Source organism: Phalacrocorax aristotelis, chromosome 24 (assembly GCF_949628215.1).
Source record: "Phalacrocorax aristotelis chromosome 24, bGulAri2.1, whole genome shotgun sequence".
Taxonomy (NCBI): domain Eukaryota; kingdom Metazoa; phylum Chordata; class Aves; order Suliformes; family Phalacrocoracidae; genus Phalacrocorax; species Phalacrocorax aristotelis.
In genome coordinates this window covers 1580548-1601965 of record NC_134299.1, presented here as the reverse complement: position 1 = coordinate 1601965, position 21418 = coordinate 1580548, and the positions used below count along the sequence as shown (strand labels likewise).

General features: G+C 50.8%; 1 protein-coding gene and 1 long non-coding RNA gene across 3 annotated transcripts in view; one reads left to right on the top strand and one right to left on the bottom strand.

Annotated features, from left to right (window-relative positions):
• Positions 1–6726: 6726 nt before the first annotated feature.
• Positions 6727–21418, bottom strand: part of ZMAT4 (zinc finger matrin-type 4) — a 70737-nt gene continuing 56045 nt past the window's right edge. Inside the window, 2 exon segments of the mRNA XM_075074671.1 lie at positions 6727–7254; positions 15240–15336. Of these exon segments, the coding sequence (XP_074930772.1) occupies positions 7239–7254; positions 15240–15336 (113 nt within the window). The 3' untranslated portion in view covers positions 6727–7238.
• Positions 18088–20437, top strand: LOC142048104 (uncharacterized). 2 transcript variants are annotated; one of them, XR_012657400.1, is made up of 3 exons: positions 18088–18817; positions 19528–20018; positions 20185–20437. It is a non-coding gene; the product is annotated as an uncharacterized LOC142048104 (long non-coding RNA). The 2 variants fall into 2 exon arrangements; XR_012657399.1 differs by having other exon boundaries at positions 19528–20029.

Genomic DNA, 21418 nt, shown 5'->3' with positions numbered 1-21418 from the left:
GGTGAGCCAGCCCACGCCATCGAGGCACGCAAGCTGTTCCCATCACTGCTGCACCAGCATAAGCAAAGCCTCCAGGAAAGTATTTGCAGATAGAGACCTCCTGCCTGGGCTTCTTACAGAGACTGATAAAAATTCACCCAGCTCCACATTTAAGCTCAGGTCCTGCTGGCAGGACCTGCTGCAGCCGCCAGCCCTGCTCGGGGGTACCTGCTCTGCTGGTGGCGATGCCATCCCCCCCACGCAGCCGGGGACCCACAGCTCCCTCCCTGGCTCTCCTGGGAAGCCCCTGGCTCTTGCTGTTCCCAGCAGTCAGCTCAGGCAAGGGCTGGGGGGACAGGCAGAGCTTAAATGCGGCTCCAGGACCAACGGGCTGGTGGGGTCCAGGTGTGGCTGGCCGGGGCAATTAAGGACCCTGGTGCACTTGGGGCCCTCACACCATGTTGTACTGATGGCATTAAGCACACTCCTTCACAAGGCAGTGTGTGAAAATGGGCAAGACCGTCACGGAGCGATGTCCAGGGTAACTGTTCAGCATCAGCTGCTCATGTTCTGCCCTGTGACTTCAGCAAACCCCAGGCTGCAACCCCTCTGTTGGAGGATATGGATTTAGGTCCTGGCAAGAGTACAAGCCAACTGCACTCAGAGATGGTTCTTAGTAGTACTGGCAGGATTATGAGATGCATGGAGGTGCTGGGAAAATGAGGATACGATATAGGGAAGTAATTTTATAGTTTCCTTTAGATCTCCTGTGACTTAGGGTAAAAGTAATATGTGAGGAAGGGGTATAAAAGTGCAATACATTGCTCTGGCTTGAAGAGTTCTGCAGCTGCCACCCAACCTAGCTCCTTAAAGCCAGAAAAACTCGCTTAGCAAAGATCAGCATCACAGACAGGGTCAACTGGACCAGCTCCATCATCCCTATCCTGACACTGGACATAGAAGATTTATCCTAAAGTCTTGCAGTTGAGCTCAGTGCAGTAATTCAGATGGGGAACACCTTGCGAAGTTGAGGGATATTTGCTTTCTCTCTCTTGAGATCCTGAACTTGTAGCCGGACTGGGTCCTCCCTGTGGCGCAGCTCTGCAGCGGAGCCGGAGGTTTCCCAACAGCCACGCGCTGGTGGGAGAGGACGCTCAGCCGGTCACACGCTTCAGGAGTTCAAATGAATCCAGATGAGTGCAGAAAGCTGCTGGCACAGCCAGGAGGAGGAATGCAGACTTTCACATACATAAGTTGAAGATTATGGAAGGTGGTTTTAAAGGTCAGGACTTGCTAATTAAGTTGATTCAATAGGAACTTAACAAAGAAAGTACCACTTATGTACTAGGAGCATTCTTCTCCCGTGATTAATTTCTTTGTGTTAAGTGGCGTGTCTCAGGGCAGAGTCACTTTGTGCACTGTTGCCATAGAGCTCTCTTGCCTTAGCACAAGCAGCCAGTTGAAAAACATGTATTATTTGTGCTGTATTATGTCTGAGCATAAAACACTGCAGAAAATTAGCGTCTCGCCTTCCGAAACGTAACTGAACGTAATTGCACCAGAGCCTGAAGAACCGTATGAGTATGTGCTACAAAACTCTAATGAAACACATCTAAAAGATTACAGTTCTGGTGTTACTAATCATACTTCCAGCTGCCTCCCAGTGCCAGCGGTATCCCAGTTAGCAACGCTCCTCAGAAGCGCGTGTGTGGCAAGGCACAACCAGTCTGACAATTATTGAGATTTATCTTCTTTACATAATGTCTTGCACAGAATTTTAAGCTGGGAAAACATTTGCCCAGAACAGACAAAATTAACTTCTGTAACGCTGAGATGTTCTGCATGTTTTGAGTTGGTTTTTTTTCAAATGAAGAAAATATATGCAAATGTTTTCACCCTTCAATTTAAAGTAACCTTGGGGGATGCAATGGTTGCACTGCATCCATTTTCAAAGATCTCTAATATATCTGCACACAACGTTTAAGCCTGGGGTGGTGTATTGGTCTCGACAACAGAGAAGAGAATGCAATCTGGAGGCATTTGTGCAGGGATCACTGACTTCCCACTAGGAGATTTGTCTTTTTATGTCTTGCTTTGAAGGCCTAATGAACTTAGGAAAAGCAAGAGATTAGAAGGATTTAGGGACCAAAGCCTGATTGACTGGACCAGGACAATATTGGCAACAAATGCAAATATCGCGCTGCTCTAGTTCCTCCAGTTCGAAACGGGGCAGAGCAGGGGGATGTGACGTGCCATCCCCTGCTGGCCTCACGTGCCTCGTGCTCACCGGGGCCGGGTGCCGTGGGGCACGGCAAGCCCGTCTGCAGCACGGACCCTCCTGCTCTTGCGTATGTACATCCTCGCACCCTCTCTGCGGAGTCACGGGACGAACTGCCTGAAAGCTGCCTGGGTGGCATAAAAACATATATTTTTTTTCTATATTAGAGGCAGGCCCTCTGTCTTTGGTCATCCTCTCAGACCAAGCAAGCTACCAAGTCCATGCCAAGCCGGACAGCCAGGGAGGACAAACAGGCTGGGTATCGGGAGCCTGAGTTCAACCCAGCTCACTGCAGCGGCATCGGAGCTGTCAACACACCTGCCTAGGGAAAGAAATTGTGTTTGTGTTGTAATTAATTTGCTGCAATTAGCTTATAGTGATTACTTGCACACACAAGTTAGAAGGTTTTTTTTCGTCTCCTGACAAAATCGCCTCTGCAGCACCCCAGGTGCAGCCTGGGGAAGGCGCACAGGCTGCAGGAAGGAAGAATTTGGGCGAAGGAGGCTCAGAAAAGTCAGGCTGCGCACGCATGAATGATGTGCCCTGTTTCCGTAAATCATTCCCTCTGTGAAGAGGCAGTTTAGCTTCAGAAACACTGGCATCTTATGTTATTACCCAAAACGCAATAAATGAAACAGCCCCACAGCTATGAAACCTAAGGAGATGCTTACTCATCTGCGAACAACCCATTCTCCTCCACACATGAAAGGCATCGATGCAAGAGGACCAATTAATCATATAGAGCTTCTTCAGCATCTTTTACTGTCCCCAGAGAGTCAACCGTCGGATCCTGCAGCGCACCTGACCCTTCCCTTCGCAAGCCTCGAGGCACAACACGGCACGCAGCCCAGCCGGGGCCGCGGCTCGCAGCGAGCGGAGCTCCAGGCAGTCTCCGGGATGCGGAGGCACAAAGATCCCTCTTCCGACTTGGTGCTTTCTCTCTTCAGAGCCCCTTAGCGAGGAAGAGGAAATGCGATGCTGCCGGCTGGTGTACGGCAAAGTACAGACCTGGAGCGCAGCGCTGGGGATAACTGCGTTTTGCAGGCACCTGCCCTCTGCCATGAGCTCTCCAGCAGGAGAAAGCTGTGGGTGCAGGAGCCTCTGAACAGCCTCTCGATGTCGTATATGTAAAAACAATGCAAATATTGCGTGTGAGAGCATATGCAGGGAGAGGCACGCGAGTTACCCCGCTTGCATACAAAACGATTTTTAAACGCGTAACATGAAATGAGCAAGAGTTAGCGAAGAGGCGCGAGCGCTGAGGTTTTGTGATGGGCTCCATGGGCTCCCACTCTCCCCCCAGCAACATAAGGGAGCAAGGTGAGGGGAGAAGTCACTCCAGACAGACCAGACACTAGAAGCACACGTAACTTACTTCATTTGTGCCTTTTGTAAGCAGATGGCTTTCTTCAAGTATGTAGCAGCGTCCTGTACATTTATTTGAAGCAAACCTCAGCACCGCCTGAGCCTGTGCCCGCGGCTCTCCCGGGTTACGTGGCCAAAGCGTCCCAGGGGCCGCTCCCCGCCACCGCTCCCCACGCATGTGAGCCGCGAGAGTTTTAAGTACATTAACCGCTACCTTCGGATAGCACCGGTGCTTTGAGGAGCACCCCTCTCCCTACACCGCTTAAGCTAAACTAAGCACAAACAAAACGCAGGGAAGATTTTCAGAGCAGATAAAGGCAGGCAAATTTTAAAATTCAGTGTGAGTTCTGTGTCTACGTCTCCTCCCTGTCACAGCTAAGCCAAACGAGTTAGGGACTTTGCCCCAGATTGCCTGTAACCTTCATCATCACACGCGATGATGCTCATATTCGTTTCACCAAATATGAAGATGACCAGTAGGACTGCTCTGTTCTGTCGAGTCAATTAGCCCAGCTACAGCTGTAGCGTGTCCCTCTGGTTAAATGCCAAATGAAGATAAAGCACTGACCGTTGCCTATTAAGTATATTTGCCAAAAGATTTCATGTGTGATGGTAAAAAAACAAAAGCCCCAAACCCAAACCACAGGAGTCTCACTTCTTCTTAGACTAGAAGACTTAGACTAGAATTTCTTCTTAGACTTCACTGCTGGCAGGCAACGTAACATGGGCTTCCGTGGAGCAACATTTATTATTGATCTTCCTCCTTATTTAGGAGAATTGTTTCTCTTCTCTCCTGAAGATTTGGAAAAAGTCTTTTAAAAATAAATCTGCTCAGTTTGGGCTTTTAATTGCCTTTGCAAGGTAAAAGAATAATTTCCACCAACAAAAATAGGTCTGTTTTCACTAAAAGGGCGACCCTAGCAGCGAGGTAGTGAGGGATTTCGGGGTCCCAGGTGAGATGGTGATTAAGAAGCCAGTTACACAATATCACCACCACGGAGGAAAGCCAAAGCAGCTTTCCACGGCAGCGCTCCCTGCGGCGCGTGTCGCGGAGCTGCAGCAGGAACGCCTGCAGCTGCCTGCAGCCCGCTCCAGCCCGCGATGGAAGACGAACTTCTTCCCATGCTAGGGAAAGATATGAAAAACACAACCCTGTCAGCAGCAGATTAAGACTATTTTTCTTCCTCTGGCATCACAAGGTCCCCTCCACCAAAAGCCTGCTCCTGCTTCATCCCACGGGCTCATTTACAAGTAGAATCGCTTGCAGTGATGGAGCCTTACAGGTACCAGCGCTGGCTTCAGGACAATTACTTCTTAGCATGTGCTGCCCTGTGACTTGATGACTTTAAATATTGCCTTTCCCCAAAATATGGTTCAGCACAGGTTTGCAGTGAAGCTGCCTTGATTTCACAGGCACCTCTGCCACTCAGGACTGCTCTGCTGTACGAACCCTTTGGGTGCTGCGTCCCTCAAGGCGAGGCAGATCAAGGTTACTGAGCACTGCCTACAGCATCCCCTGCTGCAGAGCCCGCTATCTTATGGGCTACCACATTATAAATAGACAATAATAGTAATAATTCTATGAATAAATAAAATGACATTTGCATCACAACTGCCGTTTTCTAAGTGATATGCCCAAATACCTCAGCTGAAACGTACGGTGCTAGTCAACACCAAACTGCAGAGCAACACACTTTGCTTTGCTTTGGTGTATTAAGGTGCAGAGAAGCAGACAGAGGACACAGATTAATCAGCTGTGTATGATTTGTTCACTTGGCAGAAAACTCACAAACCTGCAGGCCACAGTGGTGAGCTGAGCTGTGGATTAAATTAAAAGTTTCCCTGATGCAGAGCCAGAAGCAGCAGGTCACTGCTCTTCCTTGAGAAGCTGGAGAAGTGGATTTGCACCTTGCTGAGATTCCTGGTAAATGAACTGATGGATCCGTGCGCATCACTGCTCACTTCTAAAGCCACAAGAGAGCCTCTAGCCGAGTGTGCACAGAAAGGAAATGTCAAAGCCTGTTATTTCAGAGATGCAGAAGCAGAGAAACAGCCAGTCTCAGAACTGTGCTGCTACACATACATAAAGCCAACCAGATTGCTCTTTAAAAAGGGTGCTTAATCTCTAGCAGCATCCACAAGACAGGTTCTCTGCATGCAAAATACACTCACCGAGTTTGTGTCACAGGGCACAGCGAGGTTTCGCATGGCTCCGAGCACGTCTGTGAGACTGGGTCGTGTTCATTGCAGCTCCTTGCATTGCAGCGGGTTAGAAACCTGCTCTTTGTGCTGACTGCAGTAGGAAAACTGACATCCTTGTGAGCTCCCTTTTTCTGATAGAATTACTTTTGTTTCCATCCCCCCCAAAGCCAGGGAGGAATAAACACCTTCCCTACAGGCGAGCACCAAACTGCTGCAGACTGGGAGGTGGCCGGGGTCTGCACAAACAGCATGCCTCTTAGACGGTTAAAGCTGGGTTTTGGTCAGGTTTTTCTCCCTCCAAATCCTTTTAGATTTTTTTCCTGCCTGTGAGCAAGGACCCCCGAGCCACAGGCCCTGCCACGGGGCCCCGGGCTGCGGAGCCGCCAGACGGGGGTCCTGCATGTGTGCTGGGACCCTGGCAGGAGGGGCTGCCAGAGACACGGGCACCTGGAGGGTCCCTGACACATCCAGCTCCTAAACTCCCTGCAGATCTCCGTCCCCGGGCACGGAGGGTCTGCCCTAACGCCAAAGCTCATCGGCGCGGCAGCGCTGCTGGCGACGACTCGCCCTGCCACGGCCGTGGCTCCCAGCCCAGCGCCCGCCGCGCGGCCGGGGCCTTGGCGCCCTGAAAGCGGCCTCGTCGCCGTCGCCAGCGCCTCGCCGTGCGGGTGTGCGGGCAGCGTGCCGGCAGCCGGTGCGACCCACGCGGAGCGGCCCCGCCGCCCCTCCTGCGGCGCCCGGGCACGGCGCGGCTGCCTCCGGGCTCGCATCGGCGAAGTCGATAACGCGAACGGCCTCCGTCCAGCCTGCAGGAATCCTACCAGCGGGAGCAGCGTTTCACACTTCCATTTTAGTTTTCTTTGCTCAGTGAACCACTTGTTTCTCCAAAGACAGAGAGGACGGGAAAAAATTAATCTGTCATACAATCCCCATGGCTCATTTTTTTTGCTGCTCTTTATGCGCTGACACAAACCATGCTGGAGAAGGTGAAGAAAGTATGTTTATTTCTGGTTGAAGACTGATTACATCACTATCATGGATAATGTAATAGAATGATTTTATACTCTTGGGAGAAATCTAAGAATAAATATGAAAAAGTAAAATATTCTGTTTCCACTGTCTCTGAAGACGAGCGATGAATAAGTGCTGTATTTACAGGACAGTTATCATACTCTAGACTCTGTGCTGAATAAATATTATCTTGAAAGGGTAAAAAAATCCATTGAAATATTTCAACTCACCACAAAATTAAAAAAAAAAAAAAAAATCCATGTATTTGTCCAAAGCGAAGGTTAGTTACAGGTTAATTATTGAATCCACACAGGATCATTGTCCCAGGAAGCCTCCTCTCCTTGCTGACCAGTTCCTCTCCACAGAGGGAGCCTGGGTGGTTTTCCTCGCCTCGGCTGAGGAGCTACTGGTTCTTCAGGCTGCAAGACAAAAGGAAGCAGCAGTCACCGCCCGCCCTGCCCGGTTCGGAGCTGGCACCTCCTGCGGGGCCCCGCAGCCTCGGGGGCGTCTCGCTCCCCTGCCCAGCGACGCTCCCCAGCCCCCGCCACCTCTGGTCGGGCGAAGCTCCAGAGATCCAGCACTGACAGCAGGTCCTTGGCGAACCGGCTCTGCGGCAAACCCGCCGCCCTTCCTTGTAATGGCCAAAGAAAGTTTTCAGGTGAGCAATGAGGAAAGGTCAATTCTAAAAAATAGATAAACAACCTCTTTCTGCCCAGAGCGTACTTGCAATTTTGAGGACAGTTTTGTATTCCATGAAAGAAAACCGATGTAACGATTTGAAAAAAGCGTGCTTTCCTTAGGTCTCCAATTTACGTGTGTCTAAGAGCCTAGCAAACCCTGCAAAACTTGCCTTGTTTTCAAGCCAGCGCATTTTTGGCTGACGAGGAATTTCTCGTTTGGCAAGTGTTGGCGATCTCAGGTTTACACTTTGAGAAATCAGCCCAGAGTTTATGCCTGACGTTAAAACCACGGGTCCGTACGCCTGACACCACAAAACAAAGCTGCACCAGCCATTCTGGGGCTTTCGAATTACGATCAAAACAGAAGATATCAGAGATATCATTATTTTCTCTTACATTAAAAGGGAAGGGAGACAATTTAATCCTATAATGAGAGAAAGTATTACACACTCTCTCTTCATAGGCAGTATAATTATTCAGCTGCTCTCTGGAACTGAAATAATGACAAATTAAAATGCCTTTCAATTCCATCTACCTCTTATAACTATTAATCTTCCAGAGTTATTATCACTCTAAAGGCTTCTTTATATTTTAGGCATCAGCCACTACACGTTACAGAAAGCACATGGAAATCGTTACTGCTACCAATAAAAGTCGCAGTCATCAAGGTAAGAACAAAATTATTTGGCTTTGTGGTGAAGTATAAGGTACGACTCAAGTATTTAATAGAATTTCCTGAAACGTGTTGGAAATCTTATACCAAAGAGTTCATCCATTCCGGGTGAGGGCACACAGGAGGGAGCTCAACCTCCCAGTGCCGGGGACGGGGGCTGGAAAAATCCAGAGGAAGCAGAAATAACATTTTGCATAAAACCTGACACAACCGAAGCCAGGCCGGGAGCTGCCAGAGCCTTCCGCCAGTCCTGCCTCCTGCTTTTTGCCACGTCATGAACTTGCAGAGCCCCCAGAGCCGGGACAGCCGCGCACGGTGCCCGCGGAGGACGGGCCAAGCGGCCGGTACCCGGCGAACGCCCCGGGCCTGCCTTCGCCGCCCCTGCCACGCGCGCCTTTGCTCCGGCAGGTACCGCAGCCAGGAACACCTTTCGGCCACAACAGGCTGTAAATATTTGTTTTTAAAATAGATTGAAAAAAGTCACTGTGAAGGGTGACATTTCTCCAGGCACGATATTTGCCATACTTTGATTAGTGTTGATTTCTGAATAGCCAAGCAGCTTATGTTAATAAATACCCTATTCCAATTAGACATCTGTGTTCTCCGTCAGAAAAAAAAACAACCCAAAAAAACCTCGCAGGCACCAAGCCAGCTGTCTTTTGCTCCTCAGCAGGTCATTAATCATCTGGGCTTTCAGAGGGAGCAAGCCAATGACTAGGTGAAGGGCTCTGCAGGAAGATCTTCAGAGCGCACCTTCCAAACGAGAAATGGCCATTCCGAACCCCAGGCACTCAGTTTGACCGAGTACCGCACTCCCTTGGGACGTTGGGATCCCTACAGAATCCATTTTACCCCAATGTTAGCTGCAGGATTGGGTCCCCTCGCTGCAAAAAATACGAAAATTAATCAGAAAGCATGAGTTTGAAAGGGAAACCTAGACATGTATTAGCATCTATGAATGTGTAAATGAGTGGTTATAAAAGCCCAGAATACATTGTGAGCTCTAGATGTGGCAGAGAGATCTGGCTGATCAAAGAGACAAAATAAAGGCGAGAAGATAAAATTCTTCTTAATGGAAGTGGGAATCATTATCCCTGTATAGTCAGACTCTTAATTACTAGGGCTGGATCTCAGCCTCCGATCGCTGACAGCCACAACGGCGGAGCACAGCTCACAGCTCTCACTATCCGGAACATTATTATAGCGTTTGATATATTTGCAACCGGCCCAGAGATGGCACTTACATCAAACGTGGGTCTGGGCTCTGGTACTGTGCCAGCAGCATCTTTGGTCCTTTCATCCACAAGCCCCTGAGGAGCTAATTCAGGCCTGGAACCGGGCCCTCCGGTGCATCTTCCCCAAACACAGCTATTTTCTCCTGTACACGGTGATGATCTCGGCACCCTGTCCCTGATCCCGCTGCCCGCACGTGCTAATTAAAGCAGGGAAGCACTTTTTTCCAAGGCCCTGAGCTAATATTCCACACAAGCATCCCTTTGACCCAGAATCTGAATCTCCTCTGGCTTCTTTCACAGCTACCCGGGACTTTAATTCTCTGCTGTTTGCTGCAAATCACTTCTAGCGGTTTGATTCTCCATCTTTCCAGTTTACACAAACCAGAAAAGAGGGAAGTTTTCTTTCAGCCTGCAGTAAGGAGCAAGGCTGGCACGTGATTCTCCCCCAATATTTCGGAGATAACGTGCCCTCGTTCCGCAGCTCCTCACGAGGCAGCGTTTCGGCTGCCATCGGTCCCCATAGAAACGGAGCTGCTGGTGCTGAGCGTGGTCCAGCCGACCGGGCACCGGCACCGCTGCCGGCCTCGCGCCTCGCTCGTCCTTCTGCGGCTCTTCTGCTCGCGGCAGGGGGAGGAAGGGAGAAGGGGAGACTAAAAAACACCACTTCTATTTCTGGAAAGCAAGTCAAACAATGGCTCAATCATCTCTACACAGTTCATAAATCCCTAATTAAAGGTTTAGCGCTCCTCCCTGCTGCAGATGTTCCAGAGTCCAGCCACATTTCAAAACCTGCCTCTGTGCGGGCGCGCGCGCACGCAGCCGCCAGCGTCGCTGATCAGAGCCCCGAGGTGGAGCCCTACTTTCCTAAGGCATTTCAAAAGCAGCCCTTGCTCAGCTACTCCACGTGAATGCGCGTTCCCATCAGAGCAGCGAACACTGCCTGACCCCTGACGTAAACGGACTGGATGCCAGATTTGCGATGTCTTAAAAGAAATATTCTCCTGCATCTGACTCTAGCCCCAGTTCCTAACTTTATGATAGGATTAAAAAAGGATGCATTTTTCCTTTGTTTCCAAACACACGGCTTAAAGTACCTGCACCCGGGAGAAACAAAACGGGAGCTAGTAGACATTATCTTGCTTTGCATATTCACTGGCCAGAGGGATAAAGACTAGCTCAATATTAGCTACCTCCTCCTGCATCTTTTATTCAACACCAAAATACCAGCCAAGACTCTTCCAGCTTCCACCCCACAACCCCCCGTTTTCGGTCAAACAGAGCCAGTCAGAAGCATTCAGGCAAGCCCCTGAAGCCCCATGAACACCAGCAAAGCTCTCCGCACCGGACGCCCCCGGGGCAGAGCAGGTCAGCTGCGGGTGTGTAGGCTTCAGCTCCTGCTTTGCCAATGGAGCTCCAGCACCACCAGCGCCCGCACCGAGAGGCGGCGGAGGTCCGCGTGACGTGGCCTGTGAAGCAGCAGCTCAAGGGCTGCTACATGGTGGGTTATTAAAAGCAACCCTAGCAGCGGCTCGGTTGTGTGTTGCTCCCTGGAGAGCTCTCAAGAACTATAATAAATACCCACAACTTGACTCATTCCTCATAAAAGTTCTTCTCTCCTAAAGCAGCTTTTCAGAAGACTCATCTGCTCTGTATTTTTTGGGCGCCACCAGCTTCCAGCCTGCAGTCACCTTCCCTGCTAACCTGCCCCGGAGCAGAACCACTCTCCTTTACAAACTGCTCCCCCCCCTCTTTTTTTTTTTTTTAATTATATGAAGTATGACAGCTACAGAAAATGTTTTGTTGCCTTGGCAACTGCAATCCCCTGGCTTCAGAGGAAGAGGACAGTCTTGACACTAACTAACCGTAATGAGAACAGCAAAAACCAGCGGGCAAAGCACTGGCCAATGTGCAGGAGGGCTGCAGGGCGCTGGCACCCCAGCGCAGGCACCCCAGCGCAGGCACGTCGCTTCTCCCTGCACTCGAGAGCCACGGCGCTGCGATGACCCAGACTTGCTCTGGGACAAGTGGCAGCGGGAACTCGCCAGAAGTACCAGGTCCGGATTTCAAAATCCACTTTCTTTGTACAGAAGAGGTGATCGCTCATAGAACGCTACAAAAACACAGATGCAGCCCTGTCGAGATCTGTGGTGTTTCTGCTGCCCTGCACATCCCTTTGTGCTGGAAACAGGGCTGAGCTGGGGCCACGTGTACCTTCAGTCACTCGTACGGTAGGCAACACACGATGGAAAATAGCTTTTCACAATGCATTCATTTACAGCACTAGAAACGAAGATTTCTTCAGCTTTGTCTGCGCTATAGACGATTCCTGTAGTCAGGAACATGAGCTGTATGAACTGCTTTACCTTCCTGTATTCTTTTGCTACCTGCTACTATCACAAATGCCCGGCCTGTGCAGCCGGCTCTGTACAAACACCGTGCACGAGGTCAGCTCTGTGTATGCGGCAAATAGAAGAACTACAGTCCTGAGACGCCCCTGACTCATTCTGGGGCTGTATCTCTGGGTCCAGCCACACTGAGCAGGGCACGGGGCCGTTACAGACCCTTTAGACTGTGGGGGAATAACTGGTTCAAGGTAAGAGATAGGTAACTCATTCCCTTGGACCCATATAGAGGAAAATGAAGCTGCAAAAACAGCTTTAAACAAGGAGAGTAAAATCTGGTTACATACTGATTACAGGGTGGGAAGAGCTTTTGTTGTGCACAAACTCAAGCTGCCAATCTATTGTCTGCCATGCTTCTGCGCCTTCCCATAGGCGCTGGGGAGATCGGTGCTGTGCTTGGGTGCTTAGCCTCAAAGAAAACTGTGTAAGAATGAACAACGGATGGAGGAAATAGAATAATCAGAGCAATTTCCCATAGAAATTGGGCAGACGAATGCCTCTAATTGGCATTCTATTATTACATTTGTAACGTACTTTCCTTTCAATTTATTACTTTCTTTCCTCTTGCACTGAATGCCCATGAAATCACTTGGGACCAGATTTAAGTCATTATGCATAAATGATAAGAAACTAAATTTGGAAAGACTGATAAGAATATTAATTTGCAAAAGAGGAAGGTCCTTCAAAAAAAAGTGGGAGTCCTGCAGGCTTCTGCGCCGCCCTGGTGTTCCCTACACAGGCTGGCTTGATCCTCACCCAGATGAAAGAGAAATGGGCCTTCCTATCAATAATTCATGTGCTTTCAGAGCTCCAGAAAGCTCTGGGAACACCTGCGAGCGCCACCGAGCCTTGACACTGAAATAGCGCAATGCTGTTCTGGCGTGCCAGCGAGATGGGCTGGGACACCGGGAGCCTCCGTAACCCAAACCCAGCCCTCCCCGCCCTGCCCGCTGCCTACTTCCCGACCGCCCCGTGGGTTCAGGGCGGTATTTGTCCGTACCCTGCTGCTTTATCGTTGCCCCCCTGGTTCCCCGGCGTTTCTGTTCTGGAGGAGCCGCTCTTGCACGCCTGAGCAGCTGCGGGAGGTGGTTCTGCCGAACAGCAGCGACCGCCCCGCCGCGGGGTGAGGAATCCTCCGCTTCCCCACCCGACAGCCCGGCCGCCTGCCATGCACGCCCAGTCGGGGGGGTGAGGGGCAGCAATAAAGGGATGTGAATTATTTGTCTCAGATCCTGCTGATTCTTTGCCCAGATAGTCCCTTCAATCCGAGCTCTGCACTGAATGTGCTCCCTGTGAGGTTCCTGCTCCAGCTACAGAAAGAGATGAAGCAGAAAGATCCTCAGTCTTCGCAATTTTTGTCAGAATACGTCAGAAGAAAACATTTGGGATGCAATAGATACAGAAGGAATTATTTTTCTGCAGAATTGTCTAAGCATGGAGACGACACTCTGCTAATTGCAGGTGATTTAGAAACAAAAGCAGAAGGTGGGGGTATAAAACAGAGGACGTGAGGCACCCTCCCGGCACTGAAAAGCAGCAGCGCATCTTTTCTGCGCTTCTGTATTTCCCGTCCATAAGGCTGCTCTGAATTGAAGTGAACTCCTGTACCCTTTGCAATAATACCAGCAGCAACAACAGCAACAATAATACAAACTCAGAAGGACTGGCAGGGGAAGGATAAATCACAGCTCTGTGCCCGGGCAGCACATGGCCGCCGCTCCCGTCCCAGGGTTCTGACGGGAAGGGCTGCCCGCTGTTTCCCAGCAGTGGGAGTTTGTTGCACTGGGTGCGGACGGGGACCCCGTGTGCCCTGCCCTGTGTGCCCCGTACGCTGCGCCTGTGACCTGCGGAGCAGGGGCGCACCATCAGCTGACGTACGAAAAGAGAAAGAGAGGTGGAGGCAGTAAAGGGCTTAGCGAAGGTCGCAGGCTGCTCGTGGCCCAGCCTAAAACCACGTCTCGCTTGCCCTACACGTTCAGGTCCAGAAAGGGTGGCATTTGGAAAGACATTGAAATGCTCCATGAATAAATAGGATAGAGCTAAGGTGAATAATACCGGGAATCTTTGAAGGTCTAACATCAGCTGGGGAAAGTCTGCATTTATCCTTTGGTAGCTTAGCAAAATTAGACATTCGTACTTATTGCTGGTTCTGATCATCCTGCCTCATCTTCCAGACTGCCCGTAAAGCTACCCGAAGTATTCCAGTAACTAATGACACCTTTTATACCCACTTCTAATCTGGGCGGTCCTGAGTGCTTCAGCCTGAAACGGCTCCCAGAGCTCACATGTGAGTGTGTTAAGAGAGATTAGTTCGTTAATCTACTCTCTGGTACCACGTATCTTCATCACTTCATTTTAATAATTTGTGCTAATTGACAGAGCAGGCTCCCCCCACGTCTCAAAGCTGGGAAATACATCATGGCTCTGAATCCCAGCACAAACTTTGTCACCTGGAAACACCTAGTCCCATGACGCTCCCAGCGCCTCTCCCGAGGTTTAGCACACGCAAGAAGCTGCCCACTCGGTATCGTTAAGCACGAGTGCTTGCGGCCTCAGGACCAGGCATCATTAACGTCTTGGGTCACTGCTGCCCATTTCTTCTCGATGCATCACCGGCCAGCAGGCACTGCTCGTTCTGGGGAGAGGATGGGCAGGTATCTGCCTTCCCCAGTGTCCTCTGCCGTGTTCCAGCGGGGAGGGACCGCAAAGCTATAGCCTGGCTGAGGACACGGGGAAGGGATGGGCAAGGCTGTGAGGTGCTCTGTGCTGTAAATGCACACGGCGCTGGCGCAAGCGGAAGCAAGGGGTGCTCCTGCCCAAAAGCCCCTGACCTGTGAAGGACGAGCTGGGGACGAGGGGCGGCCCTGAGGACGTGTGGAACGAAAGCCGTGGGGGGGTCCTGAGAAGGGGGGCTAGAGGAGGGGTCTGCCGGAGAGAAGGAAGATGTTCAGGAAAGCTGGACATCCCCTTCACACACTTCACCTCTCCAGGCAGCAGCCCCCGTCCTCAGGACATCTGCAGGCTCACGACTGCCCAGCCCCAGCTGAGCCTGCAGGATTATCCCAGAGCCTGCAGGCAAAACCCAGGAAACCAGGACAAACCTCCAGCAGCGAAGCGCAGCAGGCTGCGTGGAAAGCGTGATGAGCTGACAGCAGGATTTCACTGGCACATGCTGCGGGTGGCAGCGAATTAAGAGCAAACAGCCCTCTCCGCTTCGGTGGGGCTCCGGGAAGCCCATCTGGGCTCAGCCGTGCCTCTCTCAAGCTGGAGGTGCCTCCAGGATCTGTGTTTGCAAAACACCCAGAGCTCGTCAGATGACAGCGTTATCGGAGCCCAAAGCATTATAATATATATATTCATGTAGGCAGACACGGACAGACAGGAGGCCACCGGGAAAAGCACAAAGATACCCACTTGGTCTGATGTTTGGAGCCCTTCAGGTGCGCGTGGTACTGCTCTATCGAGTTCAGGGTGACGTTGCAGGTGCTGCACGTGTAGCTGCGCTTCAGGCCTGCAAAGAAAACCCAGAGTCGTCAGTGGTGCACCGCCCCCAGCACCGGCTGCGCGTCGGCGGAGGGCACGCTCAGGGCTGCAGCGGGAGGGAAAACACCTCCGTGCCAGGGCTGCAGGCTGTCCAGAATCCAAATGGCAGCTGAAAAGTAAAAATGAGTGAAAATGGCTGAAGAAAGGAGAGGAAAAAAGAAGAAAGATAAAAAAATAAAAGCATTAACCCTTGCCCCCAGCAAACTTCTAATTAATTAGAAGGGACTCGGATCTCAGATTTCATTTCCAGTTTCCTAGACACTTCTCTTTACAGTAACCCATCTAATTACTTTTCCAGGCCAGGGCATCCAAGCATTAGTGAAGCCCCAAGGAATATTTTTAAGATGCACAGCCTGAGCAGAGCCAAGCAGGGTTCCAAGGCAAATCCCTCCTGGAGCCCAGGGTCCCGCTGCTCGCCAGCACCGCCGTCCCTCTCCTGTGCTTTCTCACAAAGCATCACTGCGCTCAGACTAACGAGCACACGAGGCCCCATTTATTCCTCTGGTTTTTTGGTAGCCAGCACAATTCAGGGCAATTCCTCGTCAGCGTATTTAAGGAGCCAGATCTCTTAGGAACCTTTTTCTTTTTCCTCCAGAGGGATCTACTCTGATTTATCCTCTGAAGAGAATGGCCATGTTTGCTGAACACAGCCCTGCTCTCCGAGAGCCAGCGACTCGGCAGCCTTCGTCTGAAGGTCAAAGCTGGAAGCCTAGTGCGGGTACCAGGTGGCCACCCACGAGCTGGAAGCCAGGAGCTCGTTTGCCCGACAGCTTTGCTCTTGGCTGCAGTACCTGTCTGCAGCCCCTGGCCGCAAAGCAGCCTGTGCTTTGCTAATTTTAGCCCTTCACGGATACGATAACAAACATCTATTTATAAAGCTGTTGCTCTTGCTGCCGGCCAACGGAGTACCACTGAACTAGAAATAACATCTCAGTGGGGTCACAGTAGAAAAGTTATTAGGAACTTTTGTTGTTGGTTTTGGTTTTAGGGGGTTTGGGGGGGGGGTGTTTAACCTTCTAACAAAACTCCCAGCTGCCTTTGCTATTTTCGATTTCATTGGCTACAACGCCACAGTTACCAGCTATTTTCCCAGTGAACATACCGCATTTTATTTTATTGCTACGTAAATTGTAGAGAACGCGACCATGAGGGCAGCAGTGCCGCTGGCTGAGCCAGTCAAGGCGAGAGCGGGCAGCGCAGGGGACTCTGCGGACTCCAGGGAAGCGCACAGCTCATACGCATGCAAGGTTTCCCTCCTGCTAGGAAAAAGGAGACGAAAGCTGTCAGCAGCACCGAACCAAACCACGCAAACACCCCCAGAGCAACAGAAATGGGGACTATGGCCTGTCCCACTCTCTGGGTCACCAAAAGGCAGAAGCTGCACCCTCAGAAGGGGCCACTGGACCCACGGAAAAGCACACACACGCACCCACACACCCCAAGGAGCAGCGCCCACGGCTCCCCACGCAGGAAAAGCACTTGGTTTAAGCAGCGTTTCTCTCCTAATTCACTGCTCTGCCTCTGGGCACAGATTGCAGGGAAGCAAAAAACCAGGCAATTAAGCAGATCCGTGCACATCTCAAACAGAAGCTGCGAAGCGATTTATAAGCAAAGTCACGGAACAGTCTCTCGGCACATTCACTGGAAAACATCCGAGCTGAAGAACTAAACCCGGCAAAATCAGCCTGTGCTTCGCCTACCCAGCCACGCTCAAACTCCACATCTCCGAGACACCCACTGCAGACACCTGAAGAGTTTGCCTGCGCAGAACGTGAAACTGTAGGACTCTCATGGCAGGCGCGACCGATGAGAGGACGGTAGCAAAAGCGCCGCCTTCCTCTGTACGCAACTCAGAAAGGTCTCCAAACTGTATTCCGCCGATTGTCGTGTAAGGCAGAAAAAGCAAGAGACGGGAGATGATTTACGGATATAATAAAAATGGCTCGTTTAGAAATTGTAATTACTTTACGTTGCATTCAAAGTTCAGTTTTTTACTGGAGGTTGATTCTCAGACTGGGACAGTAACTATGGCTTTTCTTCTGACACCATCCTTTCCACCCCATGTTACTTCAAACCTTCTAATAACGTGAATTGCCCCGGGTGGGACTCAGGGAAGGGGGAAGAAGGTCAGGGTTAAGGAAGAAATCCAGGGTTACGGATGCGCTCTCTGTACAGCACAGCCTGAGAAAAACAGACGCCTGAGGTGCCCAGAGAGATACAAAAAAAAGCTATTCTCAACACTATTTATTGTACTAAATAGGAAAATTATTTCTTCCTCATTTAACAGTTTGCATCTCAGAATTATAATTTAATGACTTAAGGCTGAAAGTATTTTCGGTTCTCAGCAGGATGAGGGAATTGAGACTTTGCCACCTCTGGAAAGCTGAAAATCTAAAAATAGGAACCCAGCAGACAGGCAGCAATCGGAATTAGAGGTGAAGGAGAAAAGGCTTTTTCCCAAGACAGTGAGCTGCCCAGCGGCTGCTGAAAATCGCTGATATTATTTCTGATTCATGTCAGTTTAGATTTCCTGGGAAAATGCAGCATTTGGTCCAATTCTGAGGCATTTATTCTCAGTGCCCTGGTGCCCTCCTCCCTCCCTCTGGAGAGGACATTAACCCGCTTAGCACCCGATAGGTCAAGTAATTATTTACACGGTAAAGTTCTGTTTTGCCCTTCTGGATGGGTTCTCACCCGAAACATTCCGCAATGACTTTTGCAATCACAGAACATCACGATGCTGCCGGGGAAGTTCCTCCACGCCTGCACAAGCTGCAAAAGCAGATTTGATTCGTTTCTCTTTTTTTAATTTCTTTCTCCTTCCATAAGGAAGTGACCTGGGCCAAGAGATGGCCACCGGCTGGGTTCAAAATCTATTTTTTGTGGGAGAAATGAGTTCTTTTAGGAACTACGACAACCACAAAACCAGCTCCTTGCCCTTCCACAACACGCGACGTTGCCAGCCCCTGCGCGGGGCCGCATCCCGCTGGCGGGCCCCCAGCGGGCCCCTCGCCGGGCAGCATCACAGCCCCGACGGGTCAAAACCCAGACCCCAGACACGCAGAGCCGGCAGCATCCCGGGGCCAGAGGAGCCGCCTGCCCCGTGCCGGCCGCCCCACCGCGACGGTGCAGGGGAAGGGACGGGCCGCGTCCCCATGGCGCCCGCGCGCTTTGCGAGGGCGAAGGGTGGGAAAACAAAGCACTTTCTGGTTTCTACAAACGGAGCAAACCCGGCAACAAGTCGGGGAGGGTCGGTACTACCCGCGCGTGGCAGAGCCTCCGGCGCAGGTCAGGGCTCTCTCCTCTTCTCCCTGCAGCAAAACGACAGTCGGACTCCGTTATTCTGCTACCTCGGGGAAGGAGTGCGGCGTTTCAGAGCAGATTTACAACAACAGTCACTTCTCTGCCTCATCTAACACGTTTTCACTGAAAAGACAGAGCGGCCGAAGGTACGTTAAGCGCCTGTTCCCCTTCTGGATACCCCTGTGAGGGGCAGCAACCTGAGAGCTCTTGCTCCTGGTGTGTGGGGCAAAACCTGACACCAATTAAGCATATAAATGCAGACTCAAGTGTTTCCAAGCCCTGATTCTGTCACCCTTACTGTGCTGGGTGTCAGAGAGCGGTTTCTTCGCTCCTCCTCCCTTTTGTACTTTAACATCCTAATAATTCCCTTGGCATCACAGCCTGCCTTAGCATCACCGACACTGCACGTACGCTGGCACTAGAGTAAACCAGCGATGCTACAGTAATTTCTGTCCTGTCCTAGAAAAAAAGGGAATTGCGAGTTTTAGAGTCTCTGTGGTCGGGTTTCTGCTTTGCACTGATTCACTTCCACGAAGATCCGAACAGAGCGTTTCAAGCTTCATTGAAGGGCTCAGCTTAAAAATACCAGAGCTGCGGAATTCTCACCCATGGGCTGACTGTGCTCTTGAGGAACAGTTTTAATGTACCATGTAATAGTCTCTTCTGACTTTCCACAGCATTATTTCTTTGCAGAAATTGTTAAAACAATTCATTTAGAACAAGTAACGTATGGCATTCTCAAATTTGATCAGTTTATGCTAACCATAATTACCGGCACAGGCCATACACACACTTACCATTCCCCAGCTGTATCTACAGACGCCCAAAAAATCATTTTTCCTTTTTTGAACTTCAGGCACCAGCTACACTAACAGTCGCGCTTTTCTCAAACACCTCACACATCTCTCACCTAGGAATTTCATCCAACATGAAGTTAAACATCTTCTTTAAAAAATATTTCAAAAATATTCAGAGGACCACTTGAAAATAGCACGTAAGCAATAATACAGAAGTATTTAAAGAGTCACTTATATTTTTACGTGTCGTGTTGTGGCACGGATCAAAAATCAAATTGCAAATACGCTTACGGACGTTCTCCTGGCTGAATTTATTCTCGATGCAGCAGCAATAGTTTTATAGCCAAACCCTCTCTCAAGAGCTGGCAGCTCCTGTTTCCTTTATTGAGCCAAGAGGAGTCAGAAACCACGCACGTTCGTGCCACAACGCAGGGAAAAGGATGGAGAAGGCGGCGCAGGGCTGACGCGGGCGGTGCGTTAGCACCTCGCTGCAGACCGGGCCCTCGGACCCTGCCGCGACCGCCGCACGGCGCAGGCCGCGACCGAGCAAGTCAGAAACGGGTAATGCTTTCAATTAAGGTAACACGGTTCTAATGCTCAGCTAATTTAACAGCATACATTAACAGCAGCCTTATTGAATCCTAATTACTTGTGGAGGTGGAAACGCCATCAGCGATTACAGTTCCTAACCGGGGGCACTGATTTTTTTCCACCAGCATGCCGAGGCTGCTCACGATGACGAACAAGGGGGAATCCTGTCCCTCCTCCCGCGTCCAGCACGGTGGGGCTCGGCGCCGCCCCGCCGCAGCGGCTCTTCCCACCGGCTGCAGAACGGGCTCCGTGAGCTCGCTCGCGCTCGGCAGGATCACGCGCCTACTCGAGCACACGGGCACGCTTTAGATGGATGGAAACGTTGGCGGGGCTGGACCGGTGCTCCTATACCTCCTAAATAAAATATTAACAAGCGAAGTCATTAATGTCATTCTGCATAAAATGCATTAAAACACATTCCTGGGGAGTTCTTGTTAAATCACTTTTTACTAACCGAAAGTGACAGCACCGAACGAAAAGTATTTATAAGGCATACAAAGAAATTAGGAGCTGAGAAGGAAAATGAGACTCAGCATTTTGCCTGGTTTTTCAGGGTAGCACCTGCAACTATGGCAATTTACCTGAAAAATACAAAGGCTTCAGGGGACAACATCCCTGCGCAGCTGTCCCGGCTCTGCTTCACTGCAGAGGCTGCTGTATTTTATCTTAGGGATTCACAGTGCAATCCCCTGGAGAGGCACCAGCTTCTGCTCCAGCGCCTGGTGCTTTTCCTGCTCGCCGGGGGCCGAGCGCCCTGGGATGCAGACCCACGTTCCTGCAGTTTACATGATCCCATCTCACCAGCCCCAGGTACACAAGGCTGGCCCTGAGTCTGTCTCCATCGCTAGGTAAAATACAGGTTTTACTGGCAGGCATCAGAAGGAGCCCAAGGAGCCTGGGCAAGCCGATTGTTGTCACGCAAAAGGCGCCGAAGCGCAGGTTATGAACAGTGATGAGACGAAGGAGGGTCTGCCTGTACGTTACGTCTTCTGCTCATCCTGTTGATTCAAAGGTGGCACACAGGAAAGGAAAGGGCACACCGAATCCTCTTAATGAAGCCCAGACTTTCAAGCACCGCACCAGCTTTCAAAGAGAGAGCATTTCGCTGCGGGGTTTAGGCTCAGCACCAGCAATAAGCAGAGTCCGCTATTAATTAAATTCCCCGTGAATGAGATCTGCCAGTCTCTGTTGCGAGGCCTCTGCCCCTGCAGAGCCCACCAGCGTTAGAGGAGGAACGACAGAGAACTCGGCGATGGATCACGCGAGGCACAAAGTAAAACTGGTGAAACGTGACCCGATGGAGCAAAAACGCAATCGCTTTTTGCCTGGCGCGGGCGGTGGGAAGGTGGGGGCTGCCAG